Raw genomic sequence first — 21,505 nt, 5'->3', positions numbered from 1 at the left:
TCCAGGGACAGTGACTCAACCACTTCCCTGTGGAGTCCATTCTAGCATTTAACTACCCTTTCTGTAAAGAAGTGTTTCCTAATTTCCAACCTAAACTTACCTTGACGCAACTTGAGGCCATTTCCCCTCATTCTGTAACCAGTGAGAAGAGACTTGCCCCGCTCACTGTAAGCACCTTTCAGATACTGGAAGAGAGCAATAAGGTCTCCCCTCAGCCTCCTTTTCCCCAGACTGAACGGCCCCAGCTCCCTCAGTCTTTCCTCATAGGGCTGATTTTCCAAGCCTTTCACAAGCCTCATTGCCTTTCTCTGGACCTGCTCCAGTACCTCCATGTCCTTTTGGTACTGAGGTGCCCAAAACTGAACGCAGTACTCAAAGTGAGGCCTCACCAATATCGAGTACAGGAGCAAGATGACTTCCTTAGTCCTGCTCACCACACCATTCCTGATCCAAGCCAGGATGCCACTGGCCTTCTTGGCCACCTTGGCACAGGTGAAGCCTAAAGCAACTCTAAATCAATTACCTTTTGTAATTAGATGACAGACATAATTGTATGATGGCACATGAATATCAGAAACTTTTAATTACTGTCATTTATTAACTAAACTCACAACTTTTCCAGGTGTAAAGGGAGACATGGGGCTTCCTGGGCAGCCAGGACCAACAGGACCTCCAGGGCTAAAAGGTGCCATGGGAGAGATGGGCCTTCCAGGTTAGTCCTTGTGCTTATATTTTACTTTATTTAGGCTAGTGCTTTTCATTTCTATAATACAAAAGTGGAACTGTTTCTGTGCAACACATAGTAATATATTTAAATGAGAACGCACAGGAGAAAATTCAAATACTAAATATATTGTAATTGTACATAATTTTAAAGTGCTTGCAGAAGTAGAAGCAGGATGATCTGCTTTTTGTAACTTACATTTTGTCTTAGATTCCATTCTGTAAAATAGTTGGGAAAAAAAAGATGATTCAGTAAATCCAGTTTTCATTACACAGGGATCAGATACAAACATAACAGGGGAAGGAGTGTTTATAAAGACTACTGAAACAAAACTTCCTGTTTCTGATTCTTGTAGTATGAAATTGTGCCTAAGTAATAAAAAGAGGTGTTTAGATCTGTGTACATTAAGAATGGAAAATAAGAAATCTTAAAGATATCATGAAAAACCCATGAAAGATCGTAGTTAACTGTTGTAGTTATTAAAAATTAAAGAACATCAGTTATTCAAAGCCAATTTGTTAGTCCTGTCTAGTTCAGTTGGTGTAATTTGGGTGACTTCTCTGAACCACTGCAAAAGTTTAATTTCTATTAATAAAACTTGTGTTTTATGTTTTGGACAGGTCCCCCAGGAAGCAAAGGCAGTCAAGGAATAGCAGGACGTCCAGGGCAGCCTGGGCCTGCTGGATTTCCTGGACTGAAAGGGGAGAAAGGTGATCCTGGTCTTTCAAGCATTGGCATTCCTGGTCTGCCTGGACCAAAGGTACATTTACTGAACTCTGCAATAGGAATCCAAACGAGGAAATCAGAGTCCATATTGATTTTTTTAAAACTGTATGTTAATATTTATAATAATAAATATGTATCTAAATATGTGAAGATCAAGCAGCATTTCCTGTAGTCTGTTCTTCTCAGGTGGGAGCAAAAATTTGTAATTTCAGTGGGGAAAAATATTCATGTATATTTTAATCTGCTGAGAGCTGAAGATGGTAGTTGTAATTTCAGAGATTAGCTCATTTTCCTTCTACTTTTAAAAACTTAATTACTGTTCATTCCTTATATCTGTGCTTTCAACCCATTTGTGGCTAAAACCTTAAAAGCTGCCATTGGTTTTTGAATGTCAAACTACCAACAAAATCTGAGAAAGCCCAGTCAATGAACTGGTATGTGAGCATAGCAATTTAGGATCAAAAAGAAATGCATCAGGATCGTGCAGGTATGTGCAAGATAATCTGACCTTGTGATTTGCATCATCGCTAGTATGAAAGAATAAGAAAGTGCTCAGCTCTTTTAATAGCAATCGAAAATTTGCTTAGGAGGAGGTATTGCTGGAAAACTGAAAATGTTGGTTTGCTACTTTTTTTTTTTCTTTTTTTCTTCTGACATTGTTAACATTAACTGGATATAAGAAATACACACTATGTAATTGTGATGGTAATACTGAGAATGTACAGGAGGGACTTACTGGTCCTACAAAGACTGGGCTCTTATTTCTGCTTAATGTTTTCTAGGGTGATCTTGGTTTGCCTGGATATCCAGGTAGTCCAGGCAGTAAAGGCATAGCTGGAAATCCTGGTTTGCCCGGATTGCCGGGCAGTCCAGGTGCAAAAGGAGAGCCGGGCCTTCCTGGATTCCCAGGTAATTCTGAGCAGGATTTTTTTTTCAATATATGTATTTAAATGCAGTGGGTAATTGGCAGAGTGCTGCTTCTACTTCCAAAAGCTTTTGGGAATCTGCTGCTTATAAGCTTTGTGCTGTTGGAACTGTCAATGCAAGCACAAGTGTGTGAATGCATTGCTTCACAGCAATGTGAAACAACACATCTGCTTTGAGGGGGGTAGTAGTTGTGTGAGGCAATGTATTCCACTCCTTACCTCCTCTGACCCACAGAACACCTGCTTTTGGCTCAGGTTTTTCCTTCCCAAATCAATAAAGATAGCATAATCAGGAAAACTGAACATTTTTTTTTAAATAGTGATTATTGTCTAAAATGAATATTTTAACAGGAAATCCTTCTGAAGCATTATGAAGTTAAGCTTTTTACTGTTTTCTGGACATATTAGTAGTCCAGAAATTGTTCATGGAAATGCGTCAGTTCTTTCAATTCTTAATTAACTGATCTAAACATGATGTCAAAAAAAATGAAGGTTTGTACTTATGGAGTGATAAAGGGTGTTCTACAAGCATACTTGAGCTGTCTTTTACTTAGGGAGCCAGAGAATTTATAATAGTGTAGTCATGGTAGCAGGAAGCTTAGCAGGGAACAAAACCTGGCTGTGAACCTGAGGGATTTAAGCTGTGCTTCGTGCCATGCGTGGAAAAACTGCTAACAGTCAAATTGTTGTATTTGGGCACTCCCTTCATCAGGCTCAGATGATGTTCAGAATAGACACATCCCAACAGGTTTATCATTTTTCCTACCTCCCACTCAGTTAATGCTGTGGGGTTAAAGTCAGGTATAAATACTAAGAAGGCTGAGGAAGAACTGGCCAGCCGTAGTTCATAATGCTTTTGTTTTGTTGTCAACAAGAAATACCTGTCTCTAAAATGGTAATTTCCTAGCAGACTGCCAGACTGACTCTGTTCTTGGCCACTGGCACTCAGCAATTAAGAAGACGGAGTCTTGAAAGTAGCAGTAAGGACAGTCGCACTAGTATATTTTGTTTCTGTACATTCTTTCCTTTATAGTTTATCTCCTCCATCAGCTTTAAATCTGCCAAATGGACATAAATACAATGTCTTGATACAATTAGCTAATTTGGTACTCAGGGCATACCAGACTGTGGTATTTAAAGACCTGCTAAGAAGCCACTTCTGTGCTGTGTTTAATAAAATGTCTGTACTTTACAGGAACACCAGGAATTCCAGGACCAAAAGGTATTGAAGGGCCTCCAGGTAATCCTGGTCTGCCTGGACCACCTGGGCCAGTAGGTGAGCACAAGCAGTGTGACAAATGTCACCTGCTACTGTTAAAAGCATGTGAAGCCATTTCCTTTCTTCTTTTTAATATCATGAAAATGCATCTATACATACATGGGTGCTCAAATACCATTGCACACAGGTCACTGAAACGGAAAAAAGTTTTAACTTTTCACATCTTTTGTCTGCTTTTTTAATTGTATCATTGGCCTCTGAAACAAATAGTTAACTGTCAGTATTTACCAGCTTTGGTGATGTATTCCTGTGGTTGAACATCGTTTTATAGGAAAAAAATCTGGTTTATGCTGAAGAAAAACATTATATTATTTTTAGTCAACCATTTACATGGTCATGGGCATAAAAGCCTTTTCTACGTTGTCAAGGGGAATGGGGGAAAGAGAGAACAAAAGAAAGGAAAGAGGTTTTAATTTTACACCCTTGTAAATTTATGCTACATTCATACCTTCACATTCAGTTGGGGGCAGGGCATGTTAATTAATTTGTTTGCTTTATTTTACTTTATTTTACTGCAGGCTATGCCTCACTGTGCTCAAGTGTTCTATCTTCTTTTTAGGTGATACTGGTCGTCCTGGCCCTCCTGGTCCTCCCGGGGAGAAGGGACAGCCTGGTCGAGATGGTATCCCTGGACCAGCTGGTCAGAAGGGTGAACCAGGTTAGGTATCCTCTGATGTTGTTTTTTGGGCTTTTTTTTGTCTTCTTTGGTATGCATTGTAACATCCTGCTTTTCCTGTTCTATTTTTTTTTCCTTTAACTATCCATATACCTTCAAACTGCTTCTTTGGTTTCCATCTGATGAATGGTTCACAAAGGATGCTGTCAAGATGCCTGTGAAGCACAGGACTAGAATTCACTTAGCTCTCACATTTTTATTCCCTGACATGGCTGAACACAGGCCCCTGCTCTTGTATTCAGTGGTACCTGTATTGCTTCAGCTCAGGAAGAGAGTGGATAAATGGCATAATGTCTTCCTGAAACACAGAACCCCAACAAGAAATACAAATGTTTTATATGCCAAAATTTGAAAAAGCACATTGTGAGTGGATGGAAATACTTACATTCAAAATATTATGAAAGTCACAGATACATTATGTAACAAAACCTCTGGCTTCGGTGTGGACTTTGCGTATGAATAAGGAAGTAGAGTTTTAGACGAATTGCACTTTCATCATCAACTGAATCTATTTCTTTGCAGGTCTGCCGGGTTTTGGGCGCCCAGGACCTCCGGGGCTTCCAGGATTATCAGGTAGAGTTTGTTGGATGGTTTTTTTGTCAGGTTTTGTTGGCTTTTGGGGCGGGTTTTGTGGGTTGTTTTTATTTTATTTGGTGTTGTTAAAATGCTCAGTGGAAACTGCATAATAAAAACAGCAAAAACAAAAAACCCAACCCCAACATTATATCTTCTGCAACCAATGAATATAGAAAACAAACAATGCTTTCTTCACAGCAGATCATTTTAAGTTAACCAAGGTAATAAAGATACTCATTACTGACTATTGAATATTGTAAATTAGGAATTATGCAGGCAAAATAAAACCACGTGGGATAATTGAGTCTACTGCATTATGTGGAACTTTGCTGATCTGTCTCAGTAAATAAAGCATTCCTACAACAGATGATAAACAAAGCTGCTTTGAAAATGCGTGCTATATTTTCAAAGGCAACTTCACAGCCTCAGTTGTATTACACTCCTGTAGCATTCCTAAATTCCTCAAACTTACTTGAGAATTTTGCATGCATGTCTTAACTTTCAGATGTGTCTCTAAAAAAATACTGAAGTTTTAATAATTTTCACAAGATTTCTTTGCAAGTATATAAAGCTCATGAAAGCATTGCTTGTACGTTCATAAGCTCTGAGGATGGTTATAGATTACAGTGTCAGTAAGTAGTAAAATGAACTTGGTAAGATCTTTTAACATTTCAGAAGCTATAGCACATTCTCCTGCTAAAATTATTAGCCCTAATTCTTTTCTGAATTTATTGTATCAATTTTATACTTTCTCACTGCATAAGCAAGGTAAGTTGTGGTCAGACTTGCACCTTCTTTATCAATAGAGGAAGAAATAGCTTTGCAAATTCACAGTTGGAATTTTTCGCATATCAGTGTACAACAGTGTTCATAAATATGGCTGTTTGGTTTTACAGGGCAAAAGGGTGAACTGGGGTTACCTGGCCCACCAGGACCCCCTGGACTTCCAGGTCTGAAGGGAGAACCAGGTTTCCAGGGATTCCCTGGCCTACAGGGTCCACCAGGTCCACCAGGGTTACCAGGGCCACCTCTGGAAGGCCCTAAAGGTAGCCCTGGCCCACCAGGTGTTCCAGGAAGACCAGGTATGGGCATGATCCGTATCTATCAAGATTTATCAGTACTTTTGTTTTTTTGCTGATAGGTTATCAGTTTTTAGACGTACTCAGTTTATTTGGATGGATAAGTTCAAGACCCATGGAATAGGTCTTAATTATTTACGGGCAACCAGAGAATTCTGTTGCCAAAAGTACCAGTATTTAAAATTAAAACATCCTCAGTTTCTATTAATTTCTGATACCTGGCAGCAAAAAAATCCAGTGTTTTAATAAATGTGAAATTCTCCGCATGCTGTCACAGAAATCATCTAGCGAGCACGAAACCGACTTTTGAGCACCTGATACCTTTTGCAGTACTGTCACTTGATCAGCAAATGTCATCGCGCACAAAAACCAAAAGTAACAACCCCCATTGTCTTAAGAGTCATGAAAATCAAATTCATGTTAGCATCACAGCATGATCAAATTGGATAGCTGCCTCTTCACCTTCATGTCATGTAACATTGCTCCATTGTGTCATGTGGCTCCCATGGATTCAGTGCACCATCATGCCGTGTTCATCTTTCCATTCCACGTTTGCACTTTGTTCCTGCACCAACTAATTCTGGGAATGAAAAACCTATTGTGCTGAGTTAACATTGCTGAGCGACTTCCTTGCTTGTTTTAGAATCTGATTTTTTTGTCATAGAGTGTTTAATCACGTTAAGATACACTATTCAAATACATAATTGTAACGAGCCTGGCACAGATCTCACCCAGGATTATTGCTGTATCTTAAGTCTAGAGGTACTTTAGCACCAGTAAGACTCATCTCACTTAACATGTTTGATATTCTCCTTAAAGGAGGCAGTACTTTCACACCCAGCTAATGGTTGACTACATAGATAGAAAGCACTAATGGCTTTATTTATTGCCCTCAAACTCTCACCTGAGATTTTTCTGTTGTTCTAATGTTTATTTGGGAAAGTCAGTTTTGAGACAGCGTATTTGTAAAATAGCACGTGTTTCTCACTTCAGATATCAGAGGAGAATATAGTTTTGAAGTAAAGGATTGGAAAGAATTTAACATTCTATAAAAACAAACAAAAAAAAAGTGAACTGTCTAAGCATCTCCTGATGTGTATGTAAGACAAATACTGACTGAGGTTCTGTGCTCTACTGTAGCATTGGTGTTTTGATGAAGCTTCTAGTCCTTGGGTACACTCCTCTGTAATTGAGTGGTTACTGACTCAAATCAGCTGGGGAAGTAAGAGTGGTGCTGGAACATGTTTTGTGCAGTTTTATGAGCATCAAGGGGAAAAAACAACCATTGAGGTTCTGCTCAGCCATGTTCTCTCTCTTTTTCTCTTTCTTTCTCTTATTTCTATTTTTGTTGCATGCAATGTATAAAGTGATGCATTTGTTTCACTCAGTTATGCATGAACTAATGTGGACAAACCAAACTATTATTGCAGTTCTGGTACAATCAGCACTCCAACCTTTTGTTTCAAGCGATAACAGTCTATTGTTGAGCTCTGATTTTTATAACGTTTCAAATAAGGCAGCTAGTCATAAAAGTAGCTGTTTGGCTGTCAAATTACTCCCTTTCTAGGGACAAAAATAAAAACAGAAGTTGTATGTATATATTGTCTGTTGTTGACTTCTGGGTTTGTGCTAAGAATAGTAAAAGTGATGAGGTCAAACATGATGAAGCACTGACTCAGCTCAGTTGCCTCAAAACCAAATTTGGATAGATGATGTTGGGAGGCATTTATTCATCAAGGAGAAAATGAAGCCAGTCTCCAGGGCAACGTAACACTGCTGTTATTCCATATGTCAATTTTTCATTGCAATGAATAATAATAGTTTGGTGTTTTGCATACTGTATGTGAAGAAATATTGAGCTAAATCTAAAAAGAAAGGTTTAGTTGAATATGTTAGTTTGTTGATATTTCTAACAGTTTTGATGTTTTTCCCCTTGTTCTAATGATGACCTTGGTGAACTCTGACCCCCTACTCCCAGGTCCCTCAGGTTAGCCCCTTAACTCCAAAATAATAACTTTGCATGAAGATGGAAGTATGTACTTTTTTAGTGTCTGAATGTAGATATGCTGAGTCATTTTTTCTTACATACTTTTTAATTTGAGGGAGAAAAGAACCAAGGCTTTCAAAGCATAGGGCTCCATGTTGTTGTAGGACTGCCTAACACCAGAAGGTCTGCTTTCCCTCTGGTGAAAGTTCACATGGGTCCACATTCACAGTGCTTTTATAGTATCCCAACTGTGAAATTTACTTTAGTGTATTTATTTCCAGAGGAAGTGAAAAGAATATACGCTACCTTACAAAACCATGACATCTCTTTATATTAAAACAAACAAACAAACCAAACAACAGCATATTTTGCTGTCCTCCCCTACCTTTGCTACATAATTGTTTTGTAGCTTGGACAAATGACAGTGTTCATTTTCATAACACCTGCTGCTGATGATTTTTGGATGTTCTGATGTGATGTACTTTTAGTAAGGTGTTCCTTTCCTACCAAGAGCCTGCATAGGAGCCCATGCAGTTACACAGAAAACATAAATGCTTTATGTTCCCAGCACAGAGCATTTCAACTTTCTAGTGCAGAGGAATCCTTATTTCCATTGCTTCGTTTCACCAGCACATGTTTGGAGGAAATGAGGAAAACTCTTCCTTTACCATGGATTCATTTAACTGAAATGAGGCACACTGGCTTCTCTTACCAATAAGGAGGAGGAGCTGGACTGGTAATTTTCGCAAGCTTTTCTTTAGCAATCAGCACGTAGCACAGGTCAGCTTCTGGGGAGTTTACCTTTTGTACCTAGACTGAAAATGACTTAGTGTATCTACTTCATTATTATTATTAAGTCTTTAAGTTTTGCTATGATGACTTCTATGAAGCAAAGAACTGTCATCAGAATTCAAGAAGAGAAGTCTTTAGTGCACTGTGATAAGCACTGTGGGGTAGTAAATGTGGTAACCCCTGAGGTTTGAAAACTGAAACAAATATCTGGCCTTATGCAGTCACGGAAATAAATAATGCAAAAAATATATATATGGCTTTGCCTTTTAATTAAAACGTGGTCACACAAACAGTAACCGCAGTGTCAAAGAGAATTAGCATCCTGGCTATGCTGAGAGGAACTTACCAATTGCTTCATATTTTGTTCCACTGTGCCCAGACAGCACTCAAATATCAACAAATATGGGAAAAAATTATAAATCATAGCAAAACTTATTTAATAGTGAAAGAAAGTTTATGAGTACTTAACAGCAACAATGAAATGTACATGTTGTTGTTTTTAACAGCTGTATTACAACTAGTATTTAAAATGATTTACCAAATATGTAAGAAATAGTACACCAAGGTAAACCTGATATGTATTTATTGTAGTTTTTAGCTGCAAATCGCATGGTTATACATTGATATACTTAAATCATTTCACTGACATGAAAGATGCAAGTGGCGCAGGAGCTTCAATACATTAATTCAGGAGGAAGACCAGCTTACTTTTAAACAAAAGGATACTGAAGTGATTTTCCTAATGATGTCATCACATGCTGTTTTCCATAATACCTTTTAACAGGCAAATTAGCATCTTGAGGTATTTTTATTAAAAAAATTGATGCCAGCAGTAAATACAACAAATTCTGGTTTTCTAAGTTTTTACTTTTTGCTATCGTATTTTTGTTTATAACACTTGCTACCCTTTTAATCCATGTCAATTCTGGTCACTGTTTTGGGAAATATATACCTCCTTTTCAGTCCTAGGATTTTGTTCACAGATAATTTCCACTCTTACCTGATAAGTAGTGTAAAGCTCTTGTGTCAGTCACACTCCTGCCCTGCCCAAAGCACGATTTACCTCAAACATAGGCTGTCATTTGCAGTGTACCTTTGTATCTGCCAAGCTCCGGGCCCTGTGAGTGATGAATATTGTCAGTGAAATGGTTTCATAGTGTAAACTGCAATGTGAGTAGGACTAACCAGGCACAGGCCTCAGCTGTAATGTTAAAGCAATAACACATTTAGTAAAGCTTTTAAGTTTGTCATTAAATGAAGAGTGTCAAATTAGTCCTAGTAGAGCCAAGTCACCAGAATAGCTTGTATCTGAAAATACATATCGTGTACTCATGTATGGTCTTATGCATGCATGTGGATTATATTCTAAATACAAAATATGCTGGTGAAATGGGTTGATGTGTAGTGTATATGCTCTCATCTGTACTATTTCTAACTAGTAATCTTGTTTTGTACTGTGTGATGTCTGATCCTTCTAACATCGATCATTGGGCTTTGGTGAACTCTGATCCTTCCAGGTCCTCCAGGTTAGACTCTTAACTCAGTCACTTTATTTTACTGCGTTGCGTTTGATATAAAAGATGTTTTCCCGTGGTTCTGTAATTATCTTTTTAAGGACTGCAAAGCTGTGTGCTTTTGTTCAGCATGCCTCATGGGAGATGGTAGCCTGTTGATGTTTTGCATGTGTACAATACCAGACCAGTTGAAAAGAACAAAATGAACACAAAAGCCTCTTGCATGACGGGATGTTTTCTGTAGCTGAAACTGCAATGGGATGTGTGTGAAATGCAGTACAAAGTTGCTCCTGTTTTAAAAAGAATTTGGAATTCTTCACTCAGGTTTACATGCAGAAATACAGCTCATCAAGTTTATCCGCTGAATACCGACAATGAGGATTTCAAAGGCCATTTTAAATTCTCAGAGGCTTCAGAAGAATTGAAAATCCAGCAGCACACTGCTATGTGTTATTCATTTGTTGTACTGCAGGGGAGAGTGCTGTAGCACTGTCCTGCAAAGAGATCCTTTTGTTAATCCAATTAGGAGATCTAACATGCAAAGTGTTTTTAGCTGTTGCTGTGTTTGCTTACAGTTTGCTTTGCAATAAGTAACCTTCTGTTTAGATGATAAAGGTGCACTGTCTCATTTTTCAGTGCTCAGAACAGCTCACCTTCATTTAAATCCACTGTTCTGTTTTGGTTTAATGTGGCTGTTGCAAAGAGAAAATATTTAAAGATTGGCTCAGTTCCTCTGTTCGATTTACACAGCATAATTGTACTAAAGACAGACAAACCAGCTGGAAGGTCACTGAATATAAAGTATTTGCAACTCTAATTAATATTTAGGCAAGACAGAGTGAGGGGCTTCCTCCTGCTCAGCAGTCAGTGAATGAGAGATAGCAGGCTCCACTGTAGGTACTGGAAACAGCAAAAAAGCAGCAATATTTTTGCATAGCATCTGTTAACAGCACTTAAGAGGTGGTGAATGCAATGCAGGACAGCAGAGGGTATATTTGTACCATCTAATTTGGGTTTTCTTTGCTCCTATTAAAAGGTGGCTGTCTGGTCACTGCTTAGTTCCTAACACGGGTGATTTGCACTGCTGCCTAGAAAGACCTGCTTCTCTTCATCAGCTGGATGAGAAGCCTTGCTTCCTGATTTGGGTAGTACAAATAACCCCTCTTTGTTTTTTCTTTAGCTAGGGTGTTTTATTTTGTTTTTACACTGAAGGCACAGTCTTGCAGAGAGCAGTTGACATGTACTGATACGTTTGTATTTGTTCCACGATGTTAAGGTTCACCAGGCCCAGAAGGTCCACGAGGGCCACCAGGCAGTGGGGGACTCAAAGGTGAAAAAGGGAACCCAGGACAACCTGGCCCGCCTGGCCTGACTGGTCAAAAGGGAGACCAAGGACCACCTGGACGCCAGGTAGGACAAGAATTGGGTTTACTTTTAAATGCAATAAAAACTGGACATGTTTAGGTTACATATGCCTTTTATTGTAGTAAAATAAAAACTAGAATATAGTAATGGTTATAATCATAGCAAGATGGAGGGTCGTTTCTTTATCCCCCAGTCCCCAGGCAGGTTTTCTGCATTGTATTGCCATGGGAGCTGGAGTTGCCAATGAAGGGTTCACATTCCAGTGTTCTCTGATGGCACCTGCTTTACCAGGCAGTGAGGAAGCAGAATAGAAGGCAAGGCCTCAGCCCTCTCAAGTGCTGCTTCACAGATCCAAAATGTACTAATTTGTCCTCTATCCACTGTTTTTATCTTATTTTCTGAAACCACTTGGGAGATGAGTGACTAACATGAATCTGTTGTCTCCAGGGAGATCCTGGTCGTCCTGGTCTCAACGGAATGAAGGGTGACCCCGGTGTTCCAGGTGTTCCAGGATTCCCAGGTATTTAATGAGCATTTCAAGTGAAAACTTCCAGACACAATAGCAGCTCCTCAGGGAGAAAAGAAGCCTGATTTGGGCCACTCTGCAGCGCACTTTATAAAACGTGTTCTTTCACTGTGTGACCGTGTTAATTTGATCTTTCAGGTATGAAGGGTCCCACTGGACCTGCAGGACCTGCTGGCCTCACAGGCAGTCAAGGACTGCCAGGCCCACCAGGTAGGAGTCTTGGGTAGCACTACTGTCGCTTTGATCCCTGTTGGTAGAATTTGTTATGAAGCTGTAGAACTGTGTGGATCTCAGCCAGCAATAGAAGTGGTTAAGAGAGCATCTGCACTCCTGCTGTGTTTTATACTCTATATACAGTCTACTTGGATAGACTTCTGCAGGAGCTGTCCTTTAAGATGTCACCAACAGCACAGGGTTTTTCTTTGTACTTATAAAACTTTTGGCTGCTGACTTTGCAGTACTAAAACTGTCTTCAGTGCTCTTTCCATCCTGGTTTAACTAATACAGAGCTGTTTTCTCTCAGGTCCACCAGGTTTACCAGGTACCATTGGACGAAGCATTGTTGTCAAAGGTGACCCTGGTCCTCCAGGACCTCCAGGATTGCCTGGGTCAAAAGGGCCACCTGGACTGGCAGGACCACAGGGATTGCCAGGTATGGTTCTAGGTTGCTGTGTGAAAATGACTAAATGTAGCTGACTGCATGTGGAAACTTGTGACTGAATTCAGCAAGGGATAAAGAGAACTGTGGGATTGTACCCAGATGTATACATCTGGTTCAATAATCTGTTCTCGTCTAACATATCAGGAAGAAACAACAGATGACCCCAGACAGCTTACACAGCTAATTTCTGTAGTGATGTCTCAAGAGCTTTCAGTTGAATTACCTGCTTGTCTGTTCTAGGTCCAGTTGGTGTTCCTGGTGATCCGGGGCGAGATGGACTCCCTGGTTTTGATGGCCCAGCAGGACGTAAGGGAGAGAGAGGTCTTCCAGGCCAACCAGGTAAGTGTTTATCCCATAAGGACCTACTGGGAAAAGAGATGCTTCACTCTTTCTTTGCTCCAAACACATTTACATTTAGAACAGTCCCACAATGCAGGGAAGTTGCACTGTTATAATTAGTTCACAATTTGATCAAGCTTAGAAGAAAAAAATAGTTCAAGGTAGTTTAAGCAAGATGGTATTAGCAGATTTCAGGTTCCTCAGCTAACAAGCACATTAGTCTCTACATCATCCTCCCTTTCAGAGCTATGTTATTCTATATATATTGCTCTTAATAAATACTGTGTTATATTTTCTTTCCTGTGGATAGGTTCACGAGGAATACAGGGACCCCCTGGTCCTGATGGCTTACAAGGCCCGCCTGGGCCTCCTGGAACAGCTTCTGTTGCTCATGGATTCCTTATAACTCGTCACAGCCAGACTAGGGATACACCACAATGTCCACAAGGAACTTCAAGAATATATGATGGATTCTCTCTTTTGTATGTGCAAGGAAATGAGAGAGCACATGGCCAGGACTTGGGTGAGATATTTTGTATGCTCTGTCTTTAAGGGGAAAAGTGTTGTACGTGCTTCTTCAGATGCTCTGGTTTAATGAAGATAAGACTGTCCTGGAGCTTACCTAGATGAGGATGGGGTATGCATGCTAAGATCTACTACGTCCACAATTCAGAATGAAGGACTGTAGACCAAAATTGAGAGTTAAGTTTTCCCCTCACGTGACGTTTTGATAATACGTGCTGAACACTCTCAATTATCCTTCTCAAAAAACTGCTACACAGAATGAAGTGACAACTTGGCGGTCACATGTTATGTATCTTATTCCGTAGGTACTGCTGGGAGCTGTCTTAGACGTTTTAGCACCATGCCTTTCATGTTCTGCAACATCAACAACGTTTGTAATTTTGCATCAAGGAACGACTACTCCTACTGGCTATCAACTCCAGAGCCAATGCCTATGAGCATGGAGCCACTGACTGGGCAGAACATTCAGCCATTCATTAGCCGGTGAGACAAAGAGGGCTTTCAAGTCTCTGTTTTGAATACCTGGATAAAGAAACAGTACATTTCACCATGTATTTCCAATCTGCATGTTGGATATTGTAAGACATGATCTTGTCATGTTTTGCTCTGGGAAATACAAGGAAAAGAGATGGTTTTAAATTGTCTATTGTCTGAAAAGGCCCATCTAAGTGCAGCAGTAATCCTTAGAAGCTGAAAGGCTGTAAGGGCTTTTCTGACCCAAGGAAGTGTGAGTGCAGGGTTACTGTGAACAGGAAAAAACACAGGAGCCCATAGCTTTAGGATTAAGGCATTTACCTGGGGACTTGGAGCTTCCACTTCTTGTTTCAGGAACTGCTTCTGTGTTTAGGTGGAAATGGGCAGAGTTTGTACGCAGAACCACTGTCTTACTGCACTCACAAGATACATGAGAGGTCTAGATTAATAGGACAGACCCTCACAAACTAGCTCTCCCTTTCTCTGTATAATAACTCTTAATAAAACGTACATCTTAATGTCACTTGTTTCTCTGACACTCCCCCTGTGTCCAGATGTGTTGTGTGTGAAGCTCCTGCTATGGTGATAGCTGTCCACAGTCAGACCATTCAGATTCCTTCGTGTCCTCCAGGCTGGGACTCCCTTTGGATCGGTTACTCATTCATGATGGTAAGAACTGCCTCCTACTCCAGAAGTGACTAATTACCTGTTCATGTCCTCAATCAGCTGCTTTAACACTCTGTTAAAAACTACAGTGGTAGCCATTAGAAAGCCTTTATCTTAAGCTGATAACCATGGCAGCCAAGATTCACAACAATTTTCCAGTACACAGACAGAATGGTAACACTCTGTTAAGTCCTGCCTTTCTAAGGAGTTATGGAGGTGTCTGACATCACATTATCTCAATATTGTCTCAGCCAAACAGTGGTTCTGTTAGCAATGTTAGCAACGGCATCCTGTGCTATTAATTTCTATTTCCTACTGTAAGTTTTCTGTGTGTGTTTCTTTCCCTCCCACTACCCCAGCACACTAGTGCTGGAGCAGAGGGCTCTGGACAGGCCCTGGCATCACCTGGATCCTGTTTAGAAGAATTCCGCTCAGCTCCATTTATTGAGTGTCATGGTCGTGGCACTTGTAACTACTATGCCAATTCATACAGTTTCTGGCTGGCAACTGTAGAGGTGTCAGAAATGTTCAGGTAAGAAAACCTGTTTTTTCTATATTGCTTTATTCTAAGCTGAAATATTTGGAAACCAAATTTATTCCCAACATCAAAAGAGAGGTGTTTACAGGGAAGTAGGGAAGACTTCAGTTTGTTTTCCCCCTCACAACCAGTTTTGCAAGTGTGTGCTTGGGTTGTGCCTTCTAAATGATGTATAAACTTGTGAGGGCACATTCTGTTTTGCAAGGAGTCAGATTCTTTTTACATCAACTCTTATACGCATTTAGTAGTATTTTCTCTGAATGCTGTCCTACTGTATTGACCATAGTTGGAGTTTAAATGATTTGTTTTGTTTTTTTTCCCTTGCATGCTCTTAATTACTCAAATACTTCAAAAGGAGATTCATGGACACAGAGGGGGACAGGTGTGAGGGGAAATTGGGGACAATCTACATTGCCTAATTCTCAGCCCTAGTGCAGGATCAACTGTACTTAAACCTTTTAAAGCGGATGTTCATATAATCTGTTTTAAAAGCCTTGTGTGAAGGAGGTTTCACACCCTCTCTGGCAAGCATTTTAACCAGTACTCTGCAGAAGGATTAGGACATTAGCTTTTCTGCCTTAAGGATTGCAGCTCCTCCAGGTTTTTCCTATTTTAATTGACCAGCAGAAACAAATGCTATTGTGGTTTTTGTACAAACATCATGAATATTCCCACTGCCACCAACCTGAAAAATGTGGCCTTGTAGTATCGGGCTGGCAATGTGCAGTGTGACACAGCAGTAATTGGGTTTTGTGTAACAACTACACTGTAACATGAAGTAATTATCTCCAAGTCTTCAGGTTAGTTGATTAGTGATAATTCATGGTGAAAACTACCTTCTGCTAACTACTGTGGATCTTTGAACTTTCTACCATTTGCCATCTCCCATAAACACAACTTTATCTACAAAAAAATCAAAGATAGCACTTAACATGTGAACACACATCACATCAATATGTTGTATTACCACCTCTCATTTCCATATCCTTACAGAATAGAAGTAAATCATTTGGTAAATGCATAATTTAAATGTACAGATCTCACCGTAACAGCAACAAAGAAGCTAACCCTTGCCTTACTGTTTTGTCTGTCAACCAGTAAACCTCAGTCAGAGACACTGAAAGCTGGAGACTTGAGGACGCGTATTAGTCGCTGTCAAGTTTGCATGAAGAAGACGTAACGTCTTGAAGGATGTTTTAAAACAGTTGAAAACTCCTGAGATGCACTGTCCTCCAGCTGTAACAATGGTGCTACTGTGCAGAAAGAAAACAAAACACAAATCCAAACTGTTTTAACCATGCAAATTCAAGCGTACCTCACTCGTGCCAAGCTAAGGGTTGGTTTGGTGCGTATTTGACAACGGGACTAAGATGAGATGGAAGAATCGACCTCCTGGAAACGGTGAAGACACTCGTGGTTCACAAAGGATCAGAAGATGAATTTTTCATTTTTCTCCCTGTACCAAAACGGCACCTTTTTGATCAGTCAAGAGAATAAAGAAAAACACGACGCACTGAGTATGTTTAAAGTAACAAGACTGCAGTTTTGAAGAACATTTTTCATGGTGCTACTAACCCTACTGTATCCCAGGTTTTTAATATGAAATTTTAAGCTTATTTCTCTGTAAGTAATGAAATGTGTATATTGTGTAAACACCTTTTTAGCTGAAACTTTCAGTCATTTAGAAACAAACCAGGCTCGGATATAAAAATGCTTACGTCTAAAATGAAAACACACAGCAGTATTTTATTACAAAATTTGTGGTACAGAGAGAATTTACAACTCTTACACCAATTTATTCATTCAACGTTTCATTTCCTCGGTTGCCAACCTGTCGTATTTGGGGAAATGCACAATTATTCCGAAGTCATTTTGATCAGGGCTTTAAATGTTGATGCTCCCAGTGGTTTTGGTTGTGTTCAGAGATCCCCCATCCACTTGAAAAGTTTGTTGGTTTATTTTCCTTATCTTTAAATCACGTGAAGATCTGTGAAACAACCAGCCACATGCCTGTATCCTTCTGGTCTGAAAAAAGCCACATTCACACATTAGTTGTATTTGGTATAGTTCAACAAAAGCTGCTCCTTGGGAATATCCAGTTATCAAAGCATGTAAGATGATGCTTACGTGAAGCCTTTCTTTACTCTGAAGTGAAGTCATTCGTATTATCCAAAATAGTGTACGTGCTAAGAAACGCTAAAATAAAGTGTAAACTGGTGGAAACCGATCTTATCCTATTTACAATTTAATCTTTTTGATCATATGTGAATTTATAAGCATCCACAATGTATTTACAATATATAGCAACTCCTGTGTATGTACAGCTCACGTAAGGCCCTTAAAGATGGTGCATGCAGTTCCTTGTTTCTGATGTCGTTCTGTAAGAATCCTACTGTGTATGTCTTAGTGTGTCACTATTTGTGCAATAGCTGAAAAGTGATCACTTTTTGTATGCGTAACTGCCCATGATTGTTCTGCTTTTATGGTCAGTGCTGCTTCACTCACACTAATGTATAAACAGCTCCCTGGCCAAAGCAAGATTGTTTTTCAAAATGACCATAATATAACATTTTTATTGTATATTGTCACCTCCTCTATCTATCAATACAATATGATTTGTGAATTAACATAGAGCTTTATACAGGTGAAGTGTATTTGTTTATTTTGACTGCTGTTAATAATTTATCTGCTCATGGCTGTTCACCCTTTCCTTTCAGTTTGTCCTTGTAACCATGGAACATCAGAAATCTCCTTTTATGCATATTTGACAAAGACATAGGACTGGTGATTAACCCAGGTGGCAGTGGTGAGATTGGTGCTGATTTCAAAAGTCTTCAGGTATGAAACAGGTTATTTAGTTTAAAATGAAAAGATACGAATAGCTTTATCCTTTTTCCATTAGTGCAATTTATGTCAGTAGAGAGCAGCCTGTTCAGCAACGTGCATCCTTCAACCCATTTCATTTTGATTTGCTGATGCATATAAACAGAACCTGTTGCTACCTCCAAGTCAATAACTCTTTACCAAGCTAAAATAAAAAGTCTTTTTTACTGTAAGCCCATATCTTTTACTACTTGCTCCTCCCTCAGCAGCCTAAAAGGAACGCGGGAGCCTATTCCTAGCCCCCAGAAAGCAGAATAGAGGCTAAAGTCCAGGAGCACCCAGGGTAAAGAGCTCATCCAGCCCTCACACGGGTCTTTACCAACTCTACCTGTCTTGCTTACCAGCAAGAAGCTGTGTTCACATATGGGGATCTAGGAAAGGGCAGAGCGTGTTTGTTCTTAGTACTGTATCCATGGTGCTTCTTTCTAAGACTGGGCCTCTTTTGCAGCACGCACAGCAAAACTCACTGAACAGTGACAAGACAGGAGTTACAATTCCAATCTAACATAGATAGCACACAGAGCAGCTTGTTGTGTGGCAGCAAAGTAGTTCCCAAACCTGTGGAATGACCACAGAAAAGCAGATACGCTTCTGACAGGTATGTTCTCATGAACTTTAATCAACTCAAGAGTTTTTCTTTGTTTCTCGGGTTTTTTTCTTGGTTAAAAGTAGGATAGAGAGGAAGGAGCATCTTTTAACTGAGACACACAGTAGGGACTAAAAAGATACTGCACCTTAGAGCAGGCAAACCACCTGACCTGTATTAGATCTGAGATTCTCTTCTATAAAAGCAAGCACGGTTATTATTTTATCCCACTTCTTGACTGCTTAGACTGTAAGCTCTTTGGGGCAGAGACATGTCTATGTGCAACACTGGGGGGCGTCAAATGTTGACTGGGGCCTCTAGGTGCTATCCATCAGTATATGATATTAAACTACAGGTAAAAACTCGTTTGCAAATGTATTATTATTACTTTAAGTGTAAAAAAAAAACAAAAACAACCCTGTTTGGACAATATACAGTCTTCAGCCTAAATATGATCTGGATCAGCCTCACCTACAGTTAGGTTGTTTGTTTTTTTTTCCTGAAGTGTGATTTGTTTTTAACTGAAGTTTTCATTTCCCTGGCTACTTATGTAAAACTTACTTTAGTTCATCTTAAGCAGGAAATAACACAGCTGCATTTATAAGCTGTCTGGGGGAAAAGACAAGCATTGTAGCCACTCGAGGGCACTATACAGCTTTGAAAGAAAGCTAAAGTAGAAAGAGGACTGAATTCCCGGAGGTGCCTGCATCAGCAAGGACTTACATTAAAGCTTGCTAGAAGGGGGTGTGCATTGCCCCTCCTTGCTCATTGCCCAGTCTTTTGGAAGCTTCTTGCAGAACAGTTCAAGAAGACGTGCTGCCAGATGCTTGTTAGTTAAAAGAGGCCATTTTCCAAACGAATACGAGTTTGCAAATCCTAATAACAATATCACAGAATCACAGACTCAAGCATGTAGGTTTTTGTCCTGTGCCATAGAGGCCAGACCCCTATAGCAACAGATTTCTCACCTCAATGGATAGAGGAAGTACCAGTTTTATAGACTTTAGAACCTGGAAGCGATTTATTGATCTTGCAAGATACCAAAGCCCAGGTTCCAAAGTTCTATTTTTCTATCCAGGTTCTGTGCATGGTAGTATATGCTCTGTGTATTTTGTAGACTTTGCTAATGGTGCAGTAGCGCCATTGTAGGGACAGCAAGGCAGTTGCTTTACAAGAGCGAGGAGTACATTGCTCTGGGCACCATTACATGTTTGTAAGTACTTCTTCCCAGTGAAGTTACCCTTCAGACAGTTCAGCACTGTGGTCAGACACGGGATATTTCTGCTGCTGTGGCTGCTTCCACTGGGCTTTGTGCAAGAGACAGCAGTAACTTCCTCCTCCCAGGGAAGGCTATTGACAAAAAGCAGGACGCTTGCCAGTGACAGGCAGGAGCAGTAATTAGCTCAGGGGAGTAGTAGCAGCGTTGCTACATTTTAAAGCACAGGACAAGTATCTTGAGTTCTTTGCTTTAGAAGGAAAGATTATTAGCTCAACCCATTTGCAGCAGACTGGTGACCAATGCCTAAGAAACAGCCCCAACTGGCAACCAAGTCAGGAGTAACTGGTTATTAAAGCAGGCAAACTGCTGGCTCCACCGGAGGTGCTCACTATAGCTCAGGGGTGGAGTGCACAGCAGCAGCTGCTGCTCCAGTGCCAGCAAGTAGCTGCTGTGCCCACTGAGCTCAACTTTCCTGACTGTCAGACTCCTGCAACTTGTACCTCTTCTTTAAGAGGAAATTAAAAGTAATCTGAAAATAATTTAATTGAAAAGAGATTAACTCGGTGAGTCAGAAAGAAAAGTGAAGAAACAAAGCAACTGCCTGAGCTTGGGGCATTCCTCTAACAAAAGAAAGGGGGAAAAGGTTCTTACCTCCCATACATACACAGCAAACTCAGTGCTCCCCTCTGTGGTGTTCCTTTGTGACCCTTCAAGAAAAGAAATCAGAGGAACTGTAACGTAAACTGAAATGTGTGTTTGAGGGAATGCTTTTGCAGCAGTCAGCAGTGGGTGCAGGGATGAGAAAGAATACAAATGATATTACCTGCTAACTCTTAAATGGTCCTTCTTCCCCTATATGAACTATTCCCAGGCCTTTGATTACTTCCAGTACCACACTTCTCAGTGAGATGCAAGTCCCACTAGCACTGGTGAATGTATTTCAAAACAAAGGCTTTCAGTGTGTGTTCTAGTGCTGCCTTCAAATTCAGGTAGGAAGTCCTACTGTTTCTGGAGTCAGCTGAGGGCTTTCTTTCATTATGCTCTAGGTGTTGTGCGTTCTGTCAATGCTTCATCTAAAGAGGTTTGAAAAACAGCATAAAGCTGTGCCTGAACCATCCCCACCCCTCCAAAAAAGAAAATAAACATCCAAAACCCCTCAGTTCAGGTCAGTTCAGGTCCAGTGACACTTCCAGGCTGAGGTCTCTTAACACAATTAATGTGAGGCTGTTGCAACAGCCCTGATGGCGTTGGGAGGATTTTCACTGTTCACTGCTGGTAGGGGGCTGTATTTTGTTTTTCCTCCCAATAGAAGCTACAAGCTATACAATGAGGCCCTTAGTGAGGGGGCTCGTTTAGTTGGAGAAAACTCTGTTCTTCAAGCAAACCTGACTTTTACCATGTTGTTTTAATGCAGTATTCTGAATATCAGAGTAGGAATTCAGTT

General features: G+C 40.1%; 1 protein-coding gene across 4 annotated transcripts in view; it reads left to right on the top strand.

The window, feature by feature from the left end:
* COL4A5 (collagen type IV alpha 5 chain) overlaps window positions 1-19,207 on the top strand; it is a 73,184-nt gene extending 53,977 nt beyond the window's left edge. Inside the window, exons 35-53 of one of the 4 annotated variants that reach the window (XM_015860474.1) lie at window positions 623-712; window positions 1,345-1,484; window positions 2,233-2,359; window positions 3,572-3,652; window positions 4,215-4,313; window positions 4,854-4,904; window positions 5,804-5,989; window positions 7,965-7,973; window positions 10,283-10,291; window positions 11,556-11,689; window positions 12,092-12,164; window positions 12,309-12,380; window positions 12,694-12,822; window positions 13,072-13,170; window positions 13,481-13,693; window positions 14,001-14,178; window positions 14,724-14,838; window positions 15,195-15,367; window positions 16,472-19,207. In XM_015860474.1, coding sequence (XP_015715960.1) covers window positions 623-712; window positions 1,345-1,484; window positions 2,233-2,359; window positions 3,572-3,652; window positions 4,215-4,313; window positions 4,854-4,904; window positions 5,804-5,989; window positions 7,965-7,973; window positions 10,283-10,291; window positions 11,556-11,689; window positions 12,092-12,164; window positions 12,309-12,380; window positions 12,694-12,822; window positions 13,072-13,170; window positions 13,481-13,693; window positions 14,001-14,178; window positions 14,724-14,838; window positions 15,195-15,367; window positions 16,472-16,553 — 2,060 coding nt within the window. In that variant the 3' untranslated portion in view covers window positions 16,554-19,207. The remainder of the gene's footprint in view (window positions 1-622; window positions 713-1,344; window positions 1,485-2,232; window positions 2,360-3,571; window positions 3,653-4,214; window positions 4,314-4,853; window positions 4,905-5,803; window positions 5,990-7,964; window positions 7,974-10,282; window positions 10,292-11,555; window positions 11,690-12,091; window positions 12,165-12,308; window positions 12,381-12,693; window positions 12,823-13,071; window positions 13,171-13,480; window positions 13,694-14,000; window positions 14,179-14,723; window positions 14,839-15,194; window positions 15,368-16,471) is intronic. The other 3 variants (XM_015860477.2, XM_015860475.1, XM_015860476.1) reach the window with 3 other exon arrangements.
* The last annotated feature ends 2,298 nt before the right edge of the window (window positions 19,208-21,505 follow it).

The sequence above is a fragment of the Coturnix japonica genome, chromosome 4 (genome assembly GCF_001577835.2).
Source record: "Coturnix japonica isolate 7356 chromosome 4, Coturnix japonica 2.1, whole genome shotgun sequence".
Classification (NCBI taxonomy): Eukaryota; Metazoa; Chordata; class Aves; order Galliformes; family Phasianidae; genus Coturnix; species Coturnix japonica.
Note: the sequence above shows the minus strand (reverse complement) of the source record. Positions and strands in the feature narration are given on the sequence as shown.